Source organism: Sturnus vulgaris, chromosome 13 (genome assembly GCF_052056855.1).
Source record: "Sturnus vulgaris isolate bStuVul1 chromosome 13, bStuVul1.hap1, whole genome shotgun sequence".
NCBI lineage: Eukaryota > Metazoa > Chordata > Aves > Passeriformes > Sturnidae > Sturnus > Sturnus vulgaris.
In genome coordinates, this window is record NC_142255.1 from 18,696,602 (window position 1) to 18,722,242 (window position 25,641).

The window sequence follows — 25,641 nt, forward strand, 5'->3', positions numbered from 1 at the left end:
TTGGTGACTCTTCAGCTGCATCTCACTGCTCCCTGTATCCGAGAAGGGACTTTCCCTTGGGAACTGTTTCTGGGATCACCAGGACAGTCCTCCTTGGCCTTTCCCCTGTCTGTGTTTCTTTACTTCAGGGATAGCTGAGGAATTAGCCAGGACTACACTGGGATATTCCCAAACTTCTTAAAATTAACTCTGCTAAGAACTTTTGGATAACTGAGGTGAAACAAAGGAAAAAACAATAACCAGGAAAGAGCTGAAAGGCTGGGAGAAGGGGAATAAATTTCTTCTGTCTTGACTTAATACTCAACCTTTGCTCAGGCAAAACCCTTTTCTTTTTTAGGGAATGTGATCCATGGTACTCTGAACCTGGTTTGCAATCAGGGGATTAAGTGAGTCTGAGGTCCCTGAGCCCACCTGAGTGTCCTTTGGCAGGTAAAGCATCAAAGGAGACCTGACAGCATCACTGCAGAGGGGCAGGAGAGGCTGGAGGACTGAGGATAGAAATCAGTGGCAAACAAGGCTCTTGTAGCTCCACAATTTCTAAGACAACTTGTTTTGCTTTTATTATCAATTAATAATTCATGGCCTGCCAGCTGCAGGCCATGCTCAGACCCACCTGCACAGTGAGGGGGCCTCTCCTCGTCCCCTCTGCCTCTGCTCCTCCCCCTTCTCCGTGGGTTTGAGACATTGGTCATGGACACAAATGGGAAACCAGTGAGCAGAAAATGCTTCTTCCCCCTGCACCCAGGTAATTCATGAAACCAGACCCTGCAAACCATTCCTGTTTCCTGTGATACTCCAGTTAATTGGACAACTGCTGTGCCAGAAAACCTCACCCCCACCCACAGCAAGGAAAATTTATACTGGTGGCTGGTAACAAGAACATCTTGATAAAATGGTTGAATTTATTTTATACCTAGAAATGAAAAGAGCTCTTAACAAAGGGGGGTAACTGATATGCTCGGTAAATCAAGGATAAAAGGACACAAGCTCTATTGAAGATTTTTTCCCCTCGTCTTTTCTTTTTAAACCTTTTGATGAGGTGCCCTGTTGCTCTGCGATGAGCTTCCACTGAAGTACTTTTGGAATTATCTCAAAGAGAAATGGATCATTTAAATGAGTTAAAGCCCCCAAACCAGATCCACTATCTCCAGCCTTACATTCATTTTTTATATTCAGAATTTTGTGAAATTTATAAAATAATTTTACTACCGAACCACGGGCTTATAACACAAAGAAGTCTCATCCATTTTTTCCCCTGCTTCCTTGTGAAATGGTGAAGAATGATACATTTAGAATAAAGATGAAAGTTAATATGTGGAAGAGAGGGAATACTCTGATAAATTTGTACCTTGTGTATTTAGAAAACACCTACAGGCAATGATGCTTCAAATTTCTCCAGACCTACCTGGGACTTGGGTCCTTCAGGGAAAATTCAATTGAAGATAAGATAAGGTGCTCCTCTCTGTTTACTCTGGCTTTTTCTTTCAGACAACAGAGAGAATTTTAAAGGTGTAGGACAGGAGAACGGGTTCCCGTTTTTCTTAATATAAAGATTGTTTTTTTTCTCCTGTATGGTTTTTTTCAGGGAACAAGAGCTGTGGTATGTGCCAGGAGGAAGCTTGTTATGGCTGGAATATGCAACAGGCTGGACCTTTAAGTGTTTATGACCTCTAAAACATCATAATCATGGTCCTTCTCATTCAATGGAACAGTAAATTGGTCATTTTACACAGTGAGTAGGCAGAGAGCAGGCTAAGACTGGTCTGAGCCTGTGTGTGGGTGTTTGTACTGACCAAGAGATTATCCATTGCAAAATTTGGTGAGCATTTGCTGTGCATTTGAAAAGCTTTAAAGCACTATAATTTATACTTATTTTTACTAAGTGCTAGAGCTACTGTTCATTGTGTGCTACAAGGGCTGACTTTTACTCAATGTGCAGGTAGGTTGTAAAGTTTTACTCTGACGTAAACCCTGGGAGCAATTTGTACCCCTGTGGTACAGAAAGCATTATGTTGAGAAATTCAGGCATGCCAGATAAAATTATGGACTTACAGACCCAAATGAAGCCTGTGTTTCAGTGTTTAAGTGCCTGGATTCCCATTGAGCCCAGCCAGAGATCCATACACCTAAGCAAATATAAAGATATATTTGAAAGGCATCAATTGTGCTTTTAAAATGCAATTTTGATACAATGCCAACAGAAGATGTAAATAGCTGTAGATGCACAGGACTAGGATAAATCTTGGAAAGCTTTAGGGAATCCAAGAGCCATTTCAAAAGCTGAAAAATCTTTTAGTAAGAGATCACCACTGCTCTAGTTTCCATACTTTGCAGCATGTGATTGGCTTGTGTGGGATCTACCAATATAGTGAAGAAATAGAGAAATGTCACAATGGATTCTTTCATTTTGGTGATGAAGTGCTTGCTCTGCTTGCCAGCATGCAGGGTTCAATAAAAGCAGACAGGTCTTCAAAAAATAGCAGCATAAATAGATGAACTCTTTAAAGTAATATAAGTTCTGTCATCTGGATGTGAAATATAGACCTAAATGCCCACCGAAGTAAAAGCTGACCACACACTCCACAGAGAAGTGTTAAAAGTTTTCTCAGAGTGTCTTGGGCTGAGAAATGTTTTAACTACATCTCTCCTTGCCACAACACACAGAATGGAAGTATTTGAAGTTAAACCCATTTTTCAAAAGAAGAAAACAAAGCATCCATAAAGAAACAAAGGCATAGCACGGGATGAGGTCTCCAGACAGGCACTGCTTTCAGGGAAGCTGCAATTAGCTGTGCAATGGAGAAGGTGAATTTAGTTGTAGCTCAGTTGCATTTATAATGATTTCAGTAGCTAAAATGCTGATAAGTACGTGCAGGGGGTTGGTTTCAAGATTTCCTTGTGAGACACAAGGTCAGGATTCCTGTGGTCTCCTGTCATATTTAATTCATATCCTCTGGCCTTCCCCGCCATGTTTATTGAATTACAGAAATAAAATTCAATGAACCATAAACAAAAGAAGAGAGAGAGGACATGGCAAGTCCCGCTTTCTTTTATGTCCCTCCTGCACACCTGAGTTCAGTGGACTCATAGGAGAACATGTTGGAGCAGAATTTGGAAGGAGGGGGAGGTACAAGTTAGTAAAACCCCTCTCACCATCCCCATAATTGCATCCAGATAATTCATTGCAAGCAGTGGCCATTTCCACGTGGGAGTGAGGATCCAATTTCTACGAGTCAAGACTCTCCCCTGGTGCTTTTTAGGGCTGATCTGTGCATTCCCTGTGTGTGTTTGCCAGGTTCCTCCTGGTCACAAACGAGATGGCAGCAGAACAGCTTTACAAAACCATTCTTCAGAAGAGCATGCTGGCAATTCATCACTTCAGTGCTAAGAGGAAACCCTCAAATATGTTAAAAGTCCCAGTTGGAGGGAAGTGCCCTCTTGGCATGCTCGTAATGATGATTCCCTGCAATCATCTGAGTTAAACTGATAGAGCCTTTATCCTCCTTTACAGGTGGGATGCAGGAAGCTACAGGCCTGTAGAGCAAAGAGGAGTAGGTCTGTGATTTTGGGGAGGATTTTATTGTGTCTCCTCTACTATTATCCTGTTTTCATTGCCCTGCATGCTGCCTCCAAGAACTGCCTGGTTTGGGCTGTGGATCCCTCAGTGAAATCCACACCCAACCCTGCACGGTGTTCAGAAGCCACAGAGGTAAAACAGAGCCACCCCCTTGGGATCACACCAATACCCTGACACCCAATAACAGCTTTACAACATTGTCATTTGGGTTTAGAGCCAGACATATGCAAATCTGGCTCCTGAGTCTGATTCAAAACATTCAGAAAAAATAAGACAGAAGATGTTTTGAAACTCTATCCTATACTGCAAGCTCACCACTATTTAGCTTGGGCATTTTAATTTTTGGAAATGTCATGGCTAATAAATAATGTATTTTCTTTAAGCTACCATATACATTTTTATTTTACAACTTGCATTTTCTTAAATTTCCAAACATTAAGTGCTCTGCTCACGTACATGGCAGCCTATGAGATGGCTGCTTTTTCACTTAATACATTTAATAAAGGTGACCAGATGCTTTGTGTTTTTAATGGCTTGTTCTGCATCCCAACAAAATGTCCCTGTTTTGGCTGCGAGAGCAGATGATTCATCCTGAAACCCAGCCCAGCCGCCCTGACACAGGCAGGGTGAGTTAAAAACTCACCATCTGTGCTGGAGGAGTGGGCAGGAGGAGTGCTTTGTCAGGAAAACACTGTCCTTCCTTGGGCACTGCATATTCCAGGCAGCCAGTAATCCCAAAGTGCTGTGGGTCCAACCTCCCTGCCTTTGCAGATGAATTCTGCAGTTATATCCCATCTCCCACCATTTTCTCTCCCTTCCCCCCTTCCTGGGAACTCCTCAGACTGCTCTGCCCCAGGATCATGTGTAGATCAAACGTTGCTGTAAAATGTAAGATATTGCTGCTGGTTTTATTCTTTCCAATCATGTGGCAAAATTCCTGCCCGTGCGGCTGCCTCAGCCAAGCCTGATACTCGAAAAAGCAAGAGGGATTCATTTTTGGCTTTTGTGAATAATTATCTCTGCCCAGCTCTGTGTTAGCCCCACTGCACTGCCAGTTCTGCCAGAGGACACATCCCGAGCTCGGAACCGGCGCTCGCAGACTCGCCCAATTCAAGGGCAAAGCTCTACCCCCAGGCAAAGCTCCCCTGGTGCCTCAGCGAGAGCCAGGCAGCGATAGCTGAAGGGAAAGCTTGCAGTGTGTCATTGGGATAAGGCTCTTCCAGCCTGGCTGTGGCCCCACAGCCTTTTCCAGCTCCCTCCTCCCTGCCTGGAGCATCCCGGCAGGACAAAGCCCCGGGCTGGGAGGAAAAGGTCCCCGGCAACTTTTCTGCACAGCCTGTGTTCTGCAGCACTTGAAAGAACCATTGCAGCTCATCTGGCATGCACACGAATGACAAATATGCTTCAGAGGCAATAAATTAGCAATTTCAAGGCTTTACTTCCCCTCATGGACTAATTGCCAGAGATTATAGTATATTATGTGAGAGCAATGATACTAATGCCTAAATATGCTTCAGTGATTATAGAGCTATCCTCAATAACCAAGCTGTTTAAATGTCAATGCAAGAAAGCTCTTTATTATGAGATTAAATATTATTTTGAAGCGATGCAATAGGAACTTCCCAGGCTTTCTGCCTGCACTAATGCTGCCTTGGGGCAATGTATATTGGACAAGGTATGCTTTTTAAAAATGTGTACAGTAAAGGGTCCCTAAATGCTTTTGTGCTGCAAATTTGGACAGCATTCCTAATAAGAAGGAGGATATTTTTATTTTGTAGCTGTTACTAACATGCTGCTGCCTTCATCCTTCCTCCGCTTGTGTATCCACTACTATATAGAGAAGATAAATTCTTGTTTTCTGTTTGTGGAGTTGGGAATCAAACCTCAAAGAGCTTTTCTTTTTTTTTTTCCCCATCTCTAAGTACCATTATCTTGCACAGATGCTTTTGAGTCCAGCCCCTCACACCTAAATAAATCTGTTAATACCTGGCATTGAGACAACTCCTGGAAATCAGTGGAAGCTGCAGCTTTCAGCTTCAGCTGCTGACATGAGGCAGAGGAAAAAAAAAAGTCTTTAAACCATAATTCCAGTTGCATAGCTCTGCAGATGCCAGTTGGGGATCACAAGCTCAGGTGTGGAATTAGAAGGAAGAGAGGCAAAAAAGTCTTTGGCATCCCACTAATCTCATACAGGACCTTCCCATTATGCATGTGTCCCAGCCGTGCAGCCTGTCTCTTGATTTCTAGTAAAATTATTAATTATAAATCATAATTGTTATAACACTATAGAAAACATAGATAGGCCTGTGGGGACAGATAATGTAAAATGAAGGACAGAGAAAGTGAAGTTTGGTGGAATTTTCTCTTCAAAGTTTTTTTTTCCTTTAGGAAGTATTGTTCCTTCAACACAGCCTGCTCTTCTCCTCCATGGTGTGCTCCTCAAGGGGAGGAGCTTCATACACAGATACCCCAGGAACTGACAAGAATTCCATTCTGCCCAGCCTTAGCAGGATTGGACACCTGGATCCACGTCCCAATACTTCTGCTGCAGCCTGGCAATTGTTAACTCTGAATTTTTGATGTTTTCATCTTGGCTGGTTTCTTCAGCCATTTTATGTCTCACCTATAAAACTCAATGCTTGTTTACCTCAGAATGTCTGAAGCTCTTTCTGATGCTCAGGTAAAAGACACCTGCCACACAGGCTCAGAAAAGACATAAATTGCTCTATCATTTGTAACATTTTAAAATACCTTAATCTATTAAAATCACAGTGTGACTGACAAGGAACATGCTGAATGGCCATGAGAATTCTTTCTCTGCTCTTCCAGGCAGACAATAATCTGACACCTTTTTTGTTATGTCTTGACTTAGAATATACTATGGGAAACCATATCTTTAGCTTTATAACAGCAATAAACTTAGAGCAGTGATGTTAACTAAACAACCAGCAGCCACAGGCTGACACTGCTCAAAGGACAGCGATGTGGGCTTAGCCCAGAATGGGCTAAAACGACCCGAGTTTGGCTGCTTTGATGCAAATATTATTTCAAATCAGATTAAAAACCTCTTTTATTTTTGCAGCCACGTTATGAAAGCCCTCCCCACGCCCAGCCCCACTCACCATGAAGCCCGGGGCGCAGATGCAGCTGCCAGTGATGCTGTCACAGTCGGCCCCGTTGTGGCAGGGACAGGGCACCCGGCAGCCCTCGCCGTAGTAGCCCACGGGACACGTCTCGTTGCAGTAGAGCCCAGCCCAGCCAGCCTTGCAGCTGCACTCCCCCGACAGAGGATGGCAACTAATGAAGAGACAGATGTTAGTGAGATGTGGGCAGGAAGGAAAAGCACAGCCCAGGACATTTCACGTGTCACGCTAAGAACAGGACGAGACTGGAAACTCTTGAGGGTGGTGGATATGAGCAGCTGTGTGATTTGGGAAGTGAATCAAGAATCTGCTGCTAAATAGACCAGCATTTCTAAACATCTGGGAACTGCCACAGCACTGGGCACTTTACACCTTGAAGTTTATGTTCTTCCATTCTCAAATCAATGTGACTTGGATTACTGACATCAACCACACCATTAATCCTTACCTTAGGACAGGTATGTGCTGCACTATTTGGCTGTAATGCAGCCAGCTAAAGATGTTCAGGGATAGGAGGAATTCCAGTGGGTGGAGGAATGCAATCAAGAGAGCTGGGAAGATAAACCTGAGTTCAAGGGCACAGGATTCCTATTCCATTCCATCCCAGCCCATCCCACTGTCATTTGTGTTTTAAAAGTGAATGCCACCTCAGCAGAACTTTCCAGCAGGAACAGGTAGAAAGGAAAGTACTTTGAGAGGGAAAACTCCTTGGAAGTAAAGTTTTGCAGGAAATATTCAGCCACAGTGACCAGAACTGATCAGCACCTGAAGCCTTGGGATTTACTTGGGACAGGAGTTAACAGGAGCCCTGGAACTGTAACACAGCTGTGCAGGGAAATGAGTCAAGTTCCTTTTTGCTGCATAATGAACAACATTAACCCTCTGGCTTTCATTTCTATTCAGTCAATTGGCTTTAATTTCTATTCAGTCAATTCCACACAGTTGTGAGAGCACATGGAGAAAAAAGGAGAAAGGAGAATAGAGCCCAAAATATTGGGCAATGCCTGGTCCTTCTGCACCCACAGGTGGAACACTCACCCCTCTGCTCCTCCTGCATGAAAGAGTTTATCTTTATTGGGCATTTTTCCTCCTTGAGGTTTCCTCAGGGCACCACCTTGCCACAGCAGGAGGCTGGAGCTGGGGCTGGGGCAGGAGGGGAAGGAAGGCTGGAGATGTGTAAAGTCCTGGTTTGAAGGGATGGAGGATTTTGGGGGATGTTGTCTGAGGCCAGCTGGGAATGTGAGGCTGCCCCTGAGAGCTCAGTGTGCTCTGAGGCCTCTGCACCACAGCACTGCACAGTAATGGCACTGCTCAGCCCTCAGTGAGAGACATGAGAAATAATATTGCCAGAAATCCTGTTTTCTTCATTCTCAGAACAGGAAGAATAGACTTCTGCAAGATGGGACTTCTCTCTCTGAGCCTGTCTCCTGCTTTTTTGCATCTCAGATACAATTTCTTTTCCTTTATGATTATTTATTGCTACAGTTTAAGAATGTAGACATGACTGAATGAGTTTCTTTACACCTATAAAATTAATATTGTATATGTTAATTTTCAAGGTAACCTCATAAAATGTAATTTCCAACTATGTCTCAGGCAATTTCTGGTAGGAGAGGTTGGTCATATAGTGTTGCAACTAAAAAGGATCAAATTTTCTCAGTGTCAAATACTTCATCATAAATAGTGTTTTACTGACTAATTAAAACAATTCATCAGCATAACAAACTACCATCCATAACAAAGCAGTCCCTGAAATTATGGTTTTCACAAAGCACCTCTTAACATTCATATGAAAATAAAAAAAGCTCGGGTTCCCCCCGTGTCTATTCATCATTACCTAACAGGGACAGAAAGCTCAACATTAAAGATTTTGAAACGAATTTTGTGTTTCTCTCTTACCACTACTACTACATGTATCATGTCCTTCCATGAGAACTGCATCTGGTGGGTAAATTAAATATTTCAAAGGTAGTATATGACCAGTGAATCATTCTATGACAATTCAGCAGAAAATACTACACTCACTCAGAATTTTTACTCCAAGGTTGGCTCCTTCATCAGCATGGGCAGCTTTTTTGCATGGGACACAAGCTCTGTATTAAGGGCTAAAACTCATCCTGACATGCATTAAAACAAGAATCAAAACCAAACAGGCTTTCTAGAAGAATCTACTGGACACAGGGAACTTGGACTCCAAAACAAAGGCCAGTAGAAGTTTGAGGGCATATTCTGCCCCACCAAAGCCTTGTCCACATTCCATGGGGCTGTGAGCCAGGAAAATCCCATGCAGATGTTTGGGTCTCTCCATCCATTTAATCTTCCCATTGAAGAAAGGAGAATTTTGTCATCAGCCTGAGCAGATCAGGGTTTTGTTTTTCTCCCATCTCCAAAGCACTTGTTTGACAATCCAGGTGTCTGATGCAGTGTTAACTTGAGGAGGGCTGAAATTTAGATGCTTTCCCAAACTGCACAAGGCAGCTGTTCTCTTCCCAATCCTGCCAGGGAATCTTGGCCACCTTACTGACTCTTCTTCTTTTTTCACATTTCTAAAATGATCCCTTTCTTCCTTTGGAAACCCTTTCAAGATGTGCATCTGATATCACTAAATAGTATAAAGTTTTTATATTAATTCTTTTTTCTCTCTGGTTTGTATGAACTATTCCACTAAATAAAGTGAGCATACTAAATATATTGCAGCTCATGAGAGAGGAATAGTGGCTGTGTGGATGTGTGTGTGTGTGTGTGTGTGTTAGGAAGGTTTTTCTTCTGCTGGCATTTTGTACAACCACATTCTGGTCAAATTATGTACCTAGATACAGAACAGAGCCAGGAAATTCATCTATCACCCATCCAAACATCCATGCATTCCGACTGCTCAGTGAATTAAATGCTATTTGCTGAAACGTTTAAGGCAGAATAAAGCTTGGCTAGGAAATACGGCTGGAAATTTGTATAAATATCTGTATAATTCCTCCTCTCCTGTTCTGAGTGCACCTTCCCAGGCCATGTGTCCATGTAACATTTTGCCAGCAGGGGTCACAGTGCATGTGAGGGATTTCTCCAGCCCCCAATAAACTGAAATTAATGATCACAAACAATTCTTCTGCAGAAGGATCACTGAAGGATGGGTGAAGAATGGGAGGGTTCCAAAAGGATCCCAAAGGCAAACCCACCAACATCTGTTTTCCAGCCCTTGCTGGGAGCAGCAAGGGAACCTCACACTCTTCAAAGAGTTTGGCATTGTTATCCTTCATAGTTTGCATTGAATCTTAACAACTTTTATTTCTTCAACTCTCCTGCATCTCAGGAAGAAGCAGAGTAGAAAGCAGGAGTGAACACAGGCAGCCAAGTGCTCCTGTGGCTCCAGGCCAAGCAGAGGTGGAACAGAGCTGTCCACACACACATCAGGGCTGACAGGGAAAGGGTTCCAAGGCTCCTGCTGCACTTTGAAGGCTACTGTACAATCCCTGGCATTTGAGCCACATTTACAGTAATAGAAGATTTATTTAAAAAAATTTTGTTAGCTGAACTGAAAAGTGTAAAGGCATCTTTGACCTTTAAATTTTTTAAGCATCTGATTTTGAGGAAATCTGAGAAAACCAGGTAAATTTCTCAAGGCAAATTAGAAGTGCTTTGGACAGCACCGTCTGTTCCAAATTCTGAATTTGTTCTCCACACATTTTTCAGCCAAAGCAACACCTTCCCAGTGAATTTCCTGCTTTTCTGTTTATACAGCAGCACCAGTCATCTCATTTTCACTCTCAGCAGCCTAATACTTATTTTACAGTATTTTCTGTTTTATGGTGCCCACACCACATCTAGTCTCACTTACAAAAATGCCTCTTGCTTCAAAGCAGTGGCCACAGTGAGACTGCAGGGCTCCTTCAGTCCAGCACATTATTGACTCACATCAAGGCAGAATTTCATGGAAGCTCTGTGGGGTTTGGTCCTCCCCAGCCTGCTGGTGTTGAGGCAGTAACTGGAGCCTCTGCAGATCTGCCCACTCCATTTGACTTTGTCTTGGTGGCTTCCTTCTTTCTCACATCTCTGAGCTGGGAATGACATTACCAAGGGCACATGGCTCCCCAGGCTGGCTCTACACCAGTGCTTAGGAAGGGGGGGTGGCCAGGACTATTCCAGCTGCTCATTTCCCTCCCTGACAGAAGAACAAGCCAGAATTTTTCCTTTCCAGCCATTGTAGGCTGTCTCAACATGGATTTTTTGCAGAGGGAAGTTTTTACAGGTGTACCCTTTCCTGTGGAAGGACAGTCCAAGTCACCACCACATTCTAAATCACCTAATTGTGGGGCTGTTCAAAGTCCTGCACAAAGTGCCTTTCAGTGTGCTTTGATGCAGAAATTATTGGATGGTGTCCTTCAGTCATTACCATGCTGGAGGTTAGACTAGATGATCACTCTGATCTCTTCAGACATTAAAATAGATAGATCTATGAAAATGGAAAAGCTGATTGTGTATTTCCTACAGTTCCTCCTCAGCTACTCCTCAAAGCCCTCAGAACTTTCCATTCCAGTCAACTCTCCAATAACTAGATCAAATGAGACAAATCCAGGGACAGGAGTTTCCTTCACCTTCTTCAAGTGTTTAATAATTATCCTCCACACTTGGGGATCACAAGAAGCCAACAGCTTAAACTGCTCTTGGGGAAAATAGATGGCTGTGGGAAAATGAGTCACTTTGGAAGAACCCAGTTTGAGTACAGACACTCAGGGAGGAATGGGAAGAGGTGGGTGGGAAGAGAAGTGCACTGTATGGGACTGGTTAAACAATGAGCACAAAGATTTGTTCAGAATACAGAGTGCCTTTGGAAAAGGTCATTTTCCATCAGCTCTGACGCTCCTTGGCTCAGCAATTGACAGCACACTGCAGAGCTGGTGGAAAAGTGGAGAGCTGAAATTCCATGGAAGAATGAAAGAACGTTTACTGATCTACAGCTTGCTGGTATCTCTTTGTTCCATAACAGCAGTGATAAGATGTAGGAAAAAGGGAGATTTTATCAACAGAGAGACCAGACTCATTTATTAAGGAACCTGAGATACCATCTCAGCAGAGGATGCTGCAAGGGACGCTGACAGAGCAGTGTTGGGAGGGAAGGAATAAAATGTTCCAATAGGACAGCAACCAGGAACAGGCAGGGTGTGTAGGAATGACCACATGCCCAGAAAAGAGCTGGGAGAGGATTCAATCCTCCCCCTTTCTGAGCTCTCTCAAACCTCTCTGAGACCTCTTCTTTTCTCACAGCTGGAAGGTAGAAGCCTGTTCTTTCAGGAAAGATCATCTGGCAAACTCTCAGAGCACCTCCCAGGTAGTTCTGAGTAACACAGGGTGAATTCTTTCACTCTCCACCCCACAGTCTTACCCCACCTAAAAGACTCAATGAATTGAGCACATAGCTGAGAAACTGCAGCCAAGCTCAGCCTTGCCTGTGGCCTGCAGTCCTTCCACTCCAGTTCTACCTTTATGGAAACAGAGAGGTTTCTGCAGGCTCAGGAGGGGTGAAGACACAAGTGTCAGCTGCTGACCCAGAGCATAATCTCACCCTCCTGTACACCTGAAGAACATTTTACACTGAGGAGCAATTCAGCTTGGATTTACTACAGTGATATGACATGTAGGAATTTCTCCCTCAGCTCACTCTGCAGTAATTCCTGAGGCATTTCCCATCCTCAGTACAACACAGCACTAACCTTTCGTGCATCATGTGCAGCTCATGCCTCAGGGATGGTATTTTTGCACTGATTTCATCATATACAACATAATCAGAAGCGATGGGAGACCCTTGTACAGAGCTCCCTGGGAGCCTCAAACCCTTTGGATCCTGGCTCTCAAACCCAGTTGAGCTGGAGCTCTCTTGCTGCACAGGAGTTGTATCACCACAATTACAAGTTTTTAAACAACCCATTGTGAGCTCTGCCTTTCAGTTAAGCAAAGCCTCACCACTCACAGCTGAATTCACACGGAAAATCACCTGTTTATTTGCAAGACTGAGACAAATAGGGTCTATCTCAAGTGCACAGACAGATTTGCCTGAAGTGTTTATGTGTGTGTGTGTGTCTGTGTGTGCACACAAATGAGGTGCCATTTCTTGCATACATAATGGAGTGTGTTTATATTTTAGCAGCAGCAAGATGGCAAGGTGTGTTTGTGAGCATCAGCAGGACAGTCAGGTCCTCACCTGTCTGCTTCCAAATTGAAGAATGTCTGTATCAAAGGCATTTTTGTTTGGGCATCAATTATCTCCTCCTGCCCCTGAAGCCTCCACAACCCTAAATTGGCTCTGCTGCTGAACGGGAATGGGCAGAAAAAGGAGAGAATGCAGAGGGAGCTGAGGGGTTCAGAATTGTGCAGGTGAGGAAATGTGGCTCCAGAACATCAGCTCAGGCCAGGGGAATTTGGCTGTCCAGGCTCCCTTTACTGCCAGACAGGGAGTGAGGATTCACCAAACAGCAATTCCAGCAGTCAGTAAACAAAGCAAGGAGTTACTTAAGGTAACAAAGTGGATAATAGGGAAGAGTCTTAAATTCTTCCTTCTTTTCAAGGTTTGGAAAACTTATTCAAGCCTGCAATTGGAAAGCAAATTCAAAGTGCTCAAGTCTGTTTGTGGCTCTGTCTCATGGTAAAGAGAACCTCAAGAATCAGATCTTTAAAAAAGCAAAAAAGGGAATAAAACATCAAATCCTGACCTTTTAAGTGAGGCTCATTCCATTGTAGGTATAATTCCCTGATATTTATTTTCCTGAATATTTTCCTCATACACAAAGAGAGAATGAAGAGCAAAAATAGGCTCACACGAGGAGTCTATTTTGACAATGTCAACCATGTTACAGTTCCACAGACTGACTCAGGATTATTGATTTCAGTCTATTTATACATCTGCCTCAAGTGTTTTCAACAAGGTAATTTGCCATGAGACATCAGCTGAAGCAAATTAGGTTTCATGTTGAAAGTCCCCTTGCTGTCTATAGATCTAACAAGCAAACCTGTGTCATAAAAGAGACAGAAAGTGATGGATTTGAGCAAATATGTATCTATTTTTTAAACTTCAGTGGGTTATTATCCATACATATGAGCATCATCTGGTGGTTCTTATGCCTAGAAGATTCCCAGGATAAAGCTGTATGTCAGGCTGTTTCAGGTGGAACCACAAGTGTTAACAGATACATGCTTAGTACCTGGCTGGACCGAGGCTTATGGTTCCAAACCTGAGGTCATTTAAATCCGAATTTTGCAAACTTTCTGTGTTTATACTTAAAACTACACAGAAAAGGACAGTAGCTGCAGCTAACTGATATTTTTCCCCCAATGCTTTAATTGGAACAATCCCTGCACTAGAATATCACAGGATGCACATACCTGAGGGTGTTGGTAATATTGCAAGGGCATCTCTTGTTGCATTTGAGGCCATAAAAGCCTTCAGGGCACATCCTTTCCTGGCACTGGATGCCTTTGAAGCCGGGCTCACAGATGCAGGCTCCGGTGACGTGGTAGCACTTGGCGCCGTTCTGGCAGTCACAGCTCTGCGTGCACTGGAAGCCGTAGGTGCCGATGGGACACTCCTCCTGACACCTGCCAGGGGTGGGGACAGGGATCCAGTCACAGCCACACCTCAGCACGACATGGCTCTTACACACGAAGCTTCTTGTTAATGAATGAAATGCAAAACAGAGCAATCGTTGCTCATTTACTGAGCTGATGGTATCGCTGGAGTGATGGGATATCTTGGGCGTGCAAATTGCTGCTAAGAGAAACTGCATTCATCCGTGCCCAATTATGTCCTGCTAAATTTGCATTAGTTCATTTTACCTTCATTCACAAAATGCATTCTTCTTTCCTGGACCTTGACAATTGTGTTGATCAACATAAGAAACTGATAGGCAATAAATTATTTTATTATAAAACTCCTCATCTGTTTGACTTCTTTTTGTCACAGGAGGACTGTGTACCTCCTTTGAAAGCATATGGTCCTCTCAGTGATGAGGAGGGTAAAAAGGGAAAGTGTATTTAGCAATATTGAGCAAAATCTTCTCCAGCAGTGTTTTAGTTTTACTTGTCCTCTTTGCTGTCATTGCACCAGTTTTATAATAATAAGGAGAAAAGAAACTCCTCTGTGTTTTGTGTGTGTTCTGAGTAACTGAAAGCTTAAATTTGCTTTTCTTCTCCTACTCCAGGGTAGCTCAGTAGTACAAAACCTCAATAAAAATCACTTTCATGCTCCTTAGTGGAGAATCTTCTTAAAAATTGCCAACATTTTTAATATTTGATGCACATAAAATTGGAACCTCCAAACACTTTACACAGATTGTTTTAAATTGCACCTTCCATGCACTGTTAAAAATATCTCCCTACTTGGATATGTTCTGAGATCTGCCAAAAAGTCTGTTTCCTTGTCCTACACAACCAATTTAAGAGTTCAGATTATTTCCTACTTGCAAAAGCTCAGCTAGGGTCCTGAAGAAAGCAGCTGATTTTGTGCTTGACATAATTCAGTGGTTTCAAAATTCTGCAATGAGTCAGTACCACAGTTTACATGATCCACCGTGAAATACAGATAGGCCTTTTCAGTTAATAAAAACAGAAAAAGAAGCCCAGAAAAGCCCAATTCCCTTATCACATGGATACCAGACATTGGAAATTGCCTATCAGCATTAATTTAAGCCTGAGCATTGATTAAAGTGTATACTGTAAACTCAGTGGATGGAGGCAATTGTTAAATGTCTTTCTGCAGGTCATTTCACAGCTGGCAGGTGAGAGTTAATATAATGATCAGTAATAAAAGATTAATGTGTGATGCAAGCCAGGCAAAAGTGCAATGAACACAGGCAGTATATAAGAAGGGCATTACTTTTGCAGCTTCAGATTATCACGTTTTACTAAAAATAAATGAACACAGCAAAGGGCCTGGCTGGTGATTTAATTCCAGCAGTTGCTGGTTGCAAATCTGAGTTGAGGAGTTCATACAAGACCCAAAGTGAGAGGAGTCTGGGACAAAGAAGGAAAGAGTCTGGAGAGACACCAGAGAGAGAGAGAGCCCTGCTGCTCTCAGGGGGTTCAGCTGCAAAGGAAAGAGCCAGCAAAGAATGGGAACAGTGGGGCTGGAACACTCCAAGCAAATGAAATGCAAGGAGGAACAATGAAGCTCCTCATGTCCCCACTGCTGCACAGACCCTGAGTGAGCAGGAGAGCTCTGAGCTCCACGGGGTGAATTCTTAGTCAATAGTGCACTGTATCATTCTATATTTATAGAAGATGAAGCATTACCTAGCAGGGAGAAAAGCATCTGGAAATGAAATATTGACGACCTAATCCATTTACATAATTAGCCTTTTTCTACTAACAATTTAACCAACTTATTTATTTGGAGATCAAGCAGCTACTGCTAATGAATTTTATACAAAGAATACTAATAATGACTCCTCTGGAACATGAGAATAATCACAGCAGGAATTAGCTTTCTACTTAAACATCTTTCCTTTGCAACATATCAATCTAATGTGTCCATAGCACCATTAACAACCAGATACATTGTTCAATTAAATTACAAAATGAGCTGCTAAGCCCTAGTTATGTTTCTTGTTTAATTTACATTGCTTTCTGCCTATCTGGGGAGATTCGTATTATAATATCCACTGAACTTTAATATGTACCATAATTATTTGGGTTGGGATAGGATAATATGGCTGTCACCTGTAGAATTAATGGAAGCAATTTCACAAAATATTAAACAGAAGACAGCCTGCTTAACAGATGAACTTAGTACATGCTCCTACATTTTTCCCCACAATTTTCTTTTTTTAAAGGAATAATGCTGCAAAGTTTTTTAGGCTGCCCTCTTTGTTTTGAAACAGTGATCACGTCTATGTAGCACAGACAAATATGAAAAGCCATCCAAAATGCACTAACCTGGAGATGAGAGATACAGGTATGAACACAACAACAGGAGAGTAAATCTGCCCATAGAGCTCTAATAAATGTGAGATTTATTCTGTTAAGATTCAATCTTTCGATTTAAAGGCAATATGGAAAACAAAGCTGAACCAGCATGCTCACATTTCCCGTGAGCCACTGAATTCTGAAACACTCCATTCTCAGCTTCTAACTGTGCCTCTGCTATTATTCCTTTCCAGTTTGTAAAACACACATTTCCATGACAGATCCAGTCATTTCAGTGAGCACAAAGCATCCTGCAGTTATTAACAGTGCTGCCAATTTCCCAGAGATTTAGTGCAGTGCCACCCTTGGAAAACAGGTAGGGAACAAAAGTGTGGCAATTACACTCACACAGACCTTTATGACCATTTCATCTCCACAGATATTTATCTAACTCTGTGTTATTATCTTCTGCACATGATGATGAACTGTAGCATTATATAGTACTTATTGACAATTTTAAGATGATAATAAGTAAAATGTATTTATGTCTTTATTGCTGTTATTCACTGTATCTGTCATTATTAAGAAGACTTTTCTCAGTGCCTTGTAAAATGTTAAAGCAAGCAGTGTTTTGTTGTGCAGCAGATTCTCCTGCTCTCCTTTTTGCTGTGACACTGCAAGAGCTGCAGGGGATGCAGAGGGTAAAACAGACTCGGAGCTAAACTGGAGCTGCCTGGTCTGTCCCATTGTCCCTGTGGTGTGAACACAAAACCAAGGGAAGCCATTCAGACTCTTTAAAGACCTCGTCCCTCACTGAAATCAGTGGGTCCCCGGGCAGGTGAGGGCAGGTGTGTGCTCAGAACAAACCAGTACAGCCAGTACAAACCAGGGCTGCCCAGCACTGCAGCTGGATACAACAGCCTGAGGTTTCCCTTCCCTCATGGAAGGGGGATTAAGGGCTGAGAGATGAACATGGTTTAACCTCCCAGGAACCCGTTGGAAATGTGGGAATTTCTAGGCTAATCCAGTTTTACCCTGCTGCAGCAGAGCTTTCCTAATTGTCTGTTTACCTTTTCAATCCTGTTTTCATTCATCCTTTCACACACCTGCATTTCTACTCTCCTGCCTCTCCCCCTCAGTGTCTTTTACTTCCCTGCTCTGGGATGGGGAAGGTGAGACATTCCCAAGGGTGTTGCTTGCATGCAGCTCCAGAATGTGACCCTCCCTCGCTTCTTTTCCACTTATCCCATCTGATTCTGCCTTATTTTTTTACTATCTCCCTTCCCAAGTCACATCTCTCTCTGGAGTCCAAATCTCTCTCACTTTTCTCCAAGTACAGATATCATTAGTCCACACTCCCTTTGCTCAAGGACAATCCCTGTGAGCTCCTGCCATGTCTTCCCTGAGGTGCCTCCTCTGCCCAGTCTCTCCCTGAGTTGCCTTCTCCAGCCCCTCTCCAAGGGGAACCAGCAGGAAAATCCTCATCCCATGTCCTTTCCTCATCCCCAGGAGGGATGCAGGCTGCTGGCTGGGAGCTCCCAACAGCTCCAACACTTGATTGGATTGGTTCATCTACAGCCAGGAATCCATCAGGGTGTGCAACAACCAAATGAGGAGAGCAAGAGAGGCTCTGTCAGCCTCCCCCAGCATGGCCAGCACTGGGAGCAGCCTGGGATTTCAGTGTGGTCACCACTCTAAAGGCCAGGCTGCATGGTTGCCTCCTTTAGTGGAAAAGCCTCCACAAAGAGAGAAATAGAAACAGGAATTATACAGCACCACATGTCTGGAAACAGTCTCCAGATGGAGAATGAGGAAGAGAGGCACACTGATGTCTTCTCCTCTAAATTACTTGGAAATAATTAATATTTCCTCAATATTCAACCCCAGGAACAGGGGAGCTCCATGTGTAATGGGAAGGAGCAGCCTTCTGACCATCCCACAGGGCTGAGGGTTGGATGTTTGTGCTACCATGACCTGCTGATTATTCAGGGAAGGCAGAGATGAGAAATTCCAATGAGCTTTGCTGCATAAAAATATAATTGTAGCATATGTCAGTATCGAGCTAATAAAAAAGGGAACATAGAGGAGAAAGTGCTTTAGCACAACACCCACTGGTGAGCTGTGCAAACCCTGGTGCCACAGGCCCCATGCAAAGTGCTCCTGGGAGCTGCTCTAACTGCACCTCCCAACCTTTGTTAGCCAGGATTAGCTGGAGGCTAAGCCAGCCCGTGCTGCAATCCCTCATTGACTTTGCTGTGTAGTCATTTTGCTGAATCCATGACACCTTGGTAAAACAATATTATCATCTGCTCTGATCGATTCATGGGTGAAGGCTCTCGTTTATAAATTTTGAGGATTTATCACCTTTTGCTGGTGGCTGAGATGGATCAGTGCTACAGCAGCACAGAGGAATGAAGGAGACATTAAACTGCTGCATTACTTACTCTTGAGGATATTAATTTGTATAAAGATAGTTCATTTACATATCTTGTAAACATGTAATGCTCTCTATTAAATTTATCACTGTAAATATCTAAATTAAATTTAATCCATTAAATTTTAAAAGTTATATTAAAAACCTCTGTAAATGGAGAGCATTGCCAATAAAAAGTAATAACATTGCCACATTTATATTGCTTGAAGTGCTTCAGAAGGATGAGCCTAATTGGAGCAATAGAAACATAACATCATTTTTCAGGGAGGAAGATTCTCCTAGAAGGGATATAAATATTGACAGTTCCATGGTGAAAAGGAAAGGCTTTGGGGGTTGGTTTTTACCTGTCTCCTATATAGCCAGCTGTACACAGGCATTTTCCTGTCACAGGGTCACAGTGTCCTCCGTTGTGGCATGGACAGTCCTGGCTGCAGTTAATTCCAAAGGTTCCAGCAGGACATGGCTGTGCACACACCAGCCCCTGGTAAGGTTGCAGAAAGAACAATATTTCAGTCAACATTCATAATGCAATAAATTTCTCTATGCAGCTTGGAATTTTATTGTCCTTCTTGCTAAAACTAGATGTAAGTGTAGCAGCAATATTTTATCTGCATAAGATGTGCTAAAGAGAGTCTGAAAACTCCACTACCACAGTAAATGCCTGCCTGGCCTGACTCCAGAAGGGATTTTTCTCACCACTGCACACTCATGGATAATTCTCTTCCTTGGATCTCCCCCACAAACAGCAGCTGTGCTTGCACTGCCCCTTGAACAGCCACATGAAGATGTGGGAGAAGTTAAAGGCAACTAGAGAAGTCTACAAGGCTGTGTGCAGATAGTCCTGGGGTTTTTGTGAAATGGAGAGTCTGAAAAGCTGTGGGCTGTATGATGCACACAGAAGGTTTGGGAAGGGAGGAATTGTTGCAAAGGTTGCACTGGGAGGGGGGAGCTGTGCTGGTGTTGGTTGTGATGATGTCTCCTGTCCAGCCAGCCTCATTCATCCAACCCAACACAGCAGATGGAGACTCCTCTACTGCCCTTCACACCCTTCACTCTGCTCCCTCTGCCCTCTCCAGCCCCACATCCACCTCTCAAAGCAGCCCAGACTGGATGTGCCAGAGCTTTGGGAAAGCCATGGAGGGGCAGGATGGCGATGAGGATTAGGACAGCTGCAGGAAGCCCCCAGTGATGGCACAGAAGCAATGTGAGTCCCCACACGAGCACTGCAGTAGCCTTCTGGCCAGAAGAAGGAATTTTGCAGTGGAATATCTGCCTAATCCCTAAACAGTGACAGGATGCAGCATCCAGCATGCTCCCAGCTCCTTATCCCCCACCTTGGAGCCACATCTCAGTCCCTGACCTGCCTCAACTCCACATCTCATTTTATGCTCCCAGCCCTCTGCTTTCCTGCCTCTTTTTTCCAGTCTCTTCCAAATCCCTGTTGCAGCCTCCCTTTAATCCTCTCCTCCATGCAGACCCAACTGCTCATCTGTGAGATGTCCCCTGCTTCCCCTCCCTGCTTAACCAGCCCTGGGACTGAAACAAAGCCAGACTGTCCCTGCTGTGTCCCCTGGCACTGCCCACAAGTAAAGCAGCTCCCAGGTAATCCCTGCTCCAGCTGTTCAGCCCCAAGGCAGGGAATGCTCACCCTGGTGTGGGGTGGTTCCTTTGGAGAATTTACCTGCCAGACTCAGGTGGTTTCCCCAAGGTATCCCATAATATCCCTGCCAAGTATCAAGGCCTTACAAGGATTTCCCCAGGCTTTCTTAGAAGTTGTATGAATGTTTTTCTCCCCGTGAGCAAATAGAAAGCCTGAGGCTGGCATCCAGCTGAGGAACTTCAGCCAAAACAAGTCTGGCAGTGCTGGGATCTGAAGTTGTGGTCCTATAATGGAAAATGTTTGGCATCTGCAGCAAGTGGTTCTGCTGCCAGTGCCACCACAGTGCCCAGTGTGAGACAGAAACAGTGTCTGGCCACAAGATTATTTGGGTTTAATTTCTCTGTTTCCCTAACCAAACCCCAGGGGCTCTGGGCTCTGAACAAAGCCTGTATCAGACACAACTTATTCAAAATATAAACCAGGAATATAATGGCTGCTTTCACTCCTCGGGGCTTGGGAAGTTTAGCTGTATCAACAGCCCCAAAGTGAAGAGGCTGCTCTTCAATGTCACCATAAAACAGATACTTTGAGCCTTTCCCAACCAGGGCTATATGGCTCCTTGGCTGTAAAACAGACAGGTTGGCCTCAGTTCAAGAACTTTCAGATTACAGTGTTAAAAACTGGTGTCTCTGGACTTGAGTAATACACAACACTATATATCTGAAAACCTAAGTGTCCATTTATCTTGATAATAAATACTTTCTCCCTTCATGTCTCAAAAGGAACAGGATTTCTATCAACAAATGATGAGAAAGCAATACTCTGGGATGCATCCCCCTGGAGCCAAGAGAATCTTTAGCTGTACTTTTTGCATTAATATGTACTAAGGGAATTCAAAACATCCCTCTCTAGAGGATCAAATGTCAGATCAACATTTCCTGCTGCTTATACACCTAATCAGCAAAGTTCACTCCATCAGCACCTTTTTTAAGGCCCTGATCTCATCAGCTTCTGCTTTTGACATTGTTTGCTGTATTTTGTAGGACAGAAAAGATTTTTTTCTGCTCCATTTTCTCAGACACCCCCACATTTAAAATACACAACAGAAAGAAAAATAGGCAAAAATAGACAAAAATACAAATGATGCTTCACAATGGCCAGAATCAATAAGAGAGAAGTGATGAGCAGAATGTGCTGTATTACCACAGCACCACGGTGCCTTGGGAAGGGGGTCTGGGGACAAACAGGGGGTGCTGCCAGTGACAAATGTTGTGTCACATCAGGAAATATTGCTGCTTTCCTGAGCACAGAGATCTAGTCCTTCAAAAAGGCTTCTTAGAAGTGTTGTAAATGCTAAATTAACTTCTCTCTCCACTTCCTGAGAGTGCTTGGAGAATTTAATCTTGCAAATGAGAAAGATGTATAGAATTAAACCTGTAAATTGTTAATGAGGCCCTAAAGCAGCCACCCACTAAACTCCACAGCCACAAAGGCACAGAGGTGGAAAAAGCCCAATATTATGGGATGCTGGAAGCCACGTTCTGTTGAGTGTTCAACAATCGAGGCTGTTGGCCACCATCCTCCTGGTGAAGAACCCATGGGGCAGTAAAATCCCACAGGACAGCGTCCATGGAACTCGTGCTGCTGGGAGACTCGGCACTGGTGGGAGGAAAAGATTACAAGTCATAAAAGAACCAGGCTTTGAAGATGGCAGATCCAAGGAAGAACCTCAGAACTCCAGGACTTCCTTATTTTAAAGTCACTGCCTCCCCTTCCCCATCCCACCAAACCCTAAGGGACCTGAGCTCCTGTTAATAAGCCAGCCCAGGAAAGGATAAAAGTTGCAGTTCATCCAGCAGCAATAAAGTCCAAGTGGATTTGCTCTTGTATAAATCTAGGGAGAATTCTTTCTTTCCAAAATGATAGTATATTCAATATCTATGTGCAGTCTCAAGCTTCAAAATCAGCAAGTAAAATTCCTGGTGTCACAGAAATCCATGGTGTGAAATAAAATGAATGCTGTCTAGCAATCCCATCTCGCCTGCTCGTTTACAGCCCCCTCATGTCTCACTTCCCAAACCATTCCAGCCACCAAGAGTTAAAAATATAGCATGAAAACACACTTTTTATCCCTCTCTGTACACTGAATTACCAGCTTTTCATTAAAACCCTGGAGAGACCCTTTATACTTAAAATCTCAACATTTACAAGCTGAGTGCTTTTACTTATAATTTCAGTTTCTTTCTGCAGAATACTTGATCTCTCTCTTCAATTTTCAGTTATGCTTGTTTCAAACATCAATTGTTAACTCTAGGGTTCCTCCAGGGACAGAGCAGCCAACAACACACTTTTTAGAAAAGTCTCTCTGGGCTCCTAAAAATGCTTAAAAGGAGCTCCAGGCTGTAAGGAATTGGGCAGGACAGGGCCAGAATACATCCACAGCTTCTGTGCAGTGCTCTGGTTCTTCTTAGGGTCTGTGCTGCATCCTAAAGGACATTTAAAAACTCCTGTTTTATTCTGATATTCTTATTTGTTTAGTGATGTTCTAACTTTGAAAAAGAAAACTTCTGATAAAATACAAGTAAGGAAGAATACAGCAAAACAACTCGGATCCTGAGAAATCTTGGCATGCAGGAGGAGAGATGAAAAAGGTAATATTTTTATATGAACCACTTTATTGATCACTTCTTAGGGGGTAGTGCCAGAATGAAAAGATAGGCCCTCAAAAATATGTGAATTGCTTTCCTAATGCTCCAGCACTCAAGGAAAGAGCCTTTTCTTTGCCACCACTTATTGCCAGGTGAGGGCAAGGGGCCATATTCATACTTCTGACAAGTTTTGCCTTTGTCATTTAAAATGGAATAACTTTATCACCATCCTTGCCAAGACTGGGGGTGTAAGAGAGATTCCAGCTCTCCAGTTAGAGATATTGTCCACCAAAACTTATGGACAGCAATGTTCTCACTGCTGATGTACAGCAACATTTCATAGCTGAGTTCAAAAGTACTCAAAGCAGTTGATGTAGAAATGGAAAGGAACATAAACTCTCTCTCAGCTTTTGTATGTTTGAACAGATAGAGGTCCCCACCTGAAGTCACAGTTGTGTGATGATCTGCAGGGCCTTCCATGTAAAAATAAAAATTCAGAGTACGTGCATGCTTTAAAATCCAGCAACTTTGCCAAGAGGCCAATTGTCAGATACAGGAAAAATGCCAAAAGTTTAGAACAGCTAAATGGGATGAAGGCCTGTGAGACTTGGCATGCCCCAAGAGAGTTCATTATTACATTATTGATAAAGTTGAGGACTTTGAAAATGCTTGGCCTTGCTTTCCTGACACAAAGGATTAAAGGTTAGGGCAGTTGTCTCTGACACAAGCAAATCTCTGCAATCAATGCCAGTGGTTCCTGAGCAAGGACACTGAAGCAGCCCCTGTGCCCTGGGCTCAGCTCTGCTGCCTGCCTGAGCCACGCACTCCCCCTGGCTTCTCCCTCTCCCCTGAAGGGTAACAGGACACTCTGTGCCTCTGACAATGCTGAGCTGGGCTTTCAGCTTTCTGTGCTGTGTGAGGGCACTGTCAAAGGCTGCAGGGAATATTGCAGGTAACTGCAACTCACAGACAAGTCTCTTGTCTCGTGGCACACTGTTGTTTTTGAACTCTGTGATGGCACCTACCAGTCAGAGAATCACAGAACTTCCAAGGTGATCACGTCCAAGCATTCCCCCCGCACTGCCAAGCCCACCACTAACCCCTGTCCCCATGTGCCACACCCACGTTTTTGGAACACTTCCAGGGAAGGTGGCAGGTCCCAAAGTGGTGGTGGCCTGTCTGTGCAGGTACTGTGCACACCCAGCAAATGTGGTGGGAATTGTTAGAGCCTGGCTGACACACACCAGCTGAGAGTGAAGAAGGAACATCCAACTGCAAGGCCTGTGAGTGAGGAGGAGCAGTACCCACCATCCATCCAGCAGGACAGGAGCACTCCCCAGTGATGTGGTGACAAACTCCCCCGTTCTGGCAGGGGCAGCGCAGCTCGCACTGGGCTCCGTGGCTGCCGGGGGGACACAGCTCCTCACAGCTTTGGGGACAGACAACAACAGAAAACAAAGAGATCATTTTCAAGAACTTACAGGAAACAGTAAATGAGGAAAACCCATAACACAGGTCATCATGGGAGTCCTCATGCAAATGATGAAACCTCGGTAAGGCTCAGCTGGCACTGCCAATTAGCTGAGATTCTCTTTATTTCTGCTGGGGTGGTTTATGTGCCATGGATCCAGCCCTGGAAGGCTGATGCATGTGTGTAACCTTTATGCATGTACCAAATCCCACCCATCTCAACAGGACAGCCCATAACCATTAAAATAGCCCAGGAAAATACGAGTTGCAGGATGAAGCCTTCAATGTGAATTATATGACATGACAATAAAAGAAGCTGCAAACAGAATAAAAGGATGGGATTAAAACGTTTGAAATTTCTCCAGTCACTACTGAATGTTAACATTTGCAGTGTATAATGGACTGGCAAGGACTCAACATCATTTAAAGGCTATTTAAGCTCATTGAGTGTCTCTCAGTACTCATGGGGGCAACGTGAGGGTAATCCCTGCAAAACTCAGTGGTTCCTACATCTGCACATCAGAGCTTTTAGCATGGAGGTTCTGAAACTACAGCACGTTGTCCCCCTAACTGACTGTCCTCTGATGAGGATGTTCCTACAACATCAGGGGCTGGCCCTGCTGAAAGCTGACACACTGATGTCAAGGGGAGCACTCCCAAGAGTAAACAGAGTCCTTTGCAGTGAGTGCTTCCATAACTGAGGTCACAAGTCTAGGAGGATATCAGGTACTAAATAAAATATTCACGAGGCCTATCACTTATTTATGAGGGTTAACTCTGTCCTTATTTTTTTACCTTCCCCTTCATGCAGGTCGACAAATAATAACAGACTGCAAAAGTATTAACTCACCTGCAATAGATCTCCAACCAAATTCAGGGAC

The 25,641-nt window shown here is 43.7% G+C and overlaps 1 protein-coding gene across 8 annotated transcripts in view; it reads right to left on the reverse strand.

Annotated features, from left to right (window-relative positions):
- MEGF11 (multiple EGF like domains 11) overlaps positions 1-25,641 on the reverse strand; it is a 253,575-nt gene that overhangs the window by 67,201 nt on the left and 160,733 nt on the right. For all 8 annotated transcript variants that reach the window (XR_015806596.1, XM_088172695.1, XM_088172696.1 and 5 more), the window contains 4 exons: positions 24,599-24,719; positions 19,387-19,523; positions 14,092-14,304; positions 6,700-6,874 (listed from right to left, as the gene is read on the reverse strand). Coding sequence is in view for 7 of the 8 variants with exons in the window: in XM_088172695.1 (XP_088028821.1) it covers positions 6,700-6,874; positions 14,092-14,304; positions 19,387-19,523; positions 24,599-24,719 (646 nt within the window). In the remaining variant the exon portion in view is untranslated. The remainder of the gene's footprint in view (positions 1-6,699; positions 6,875-14,091; positions 14,305-19,386; positions 19,524-24,598; positions 24,720-25,641) is intronic.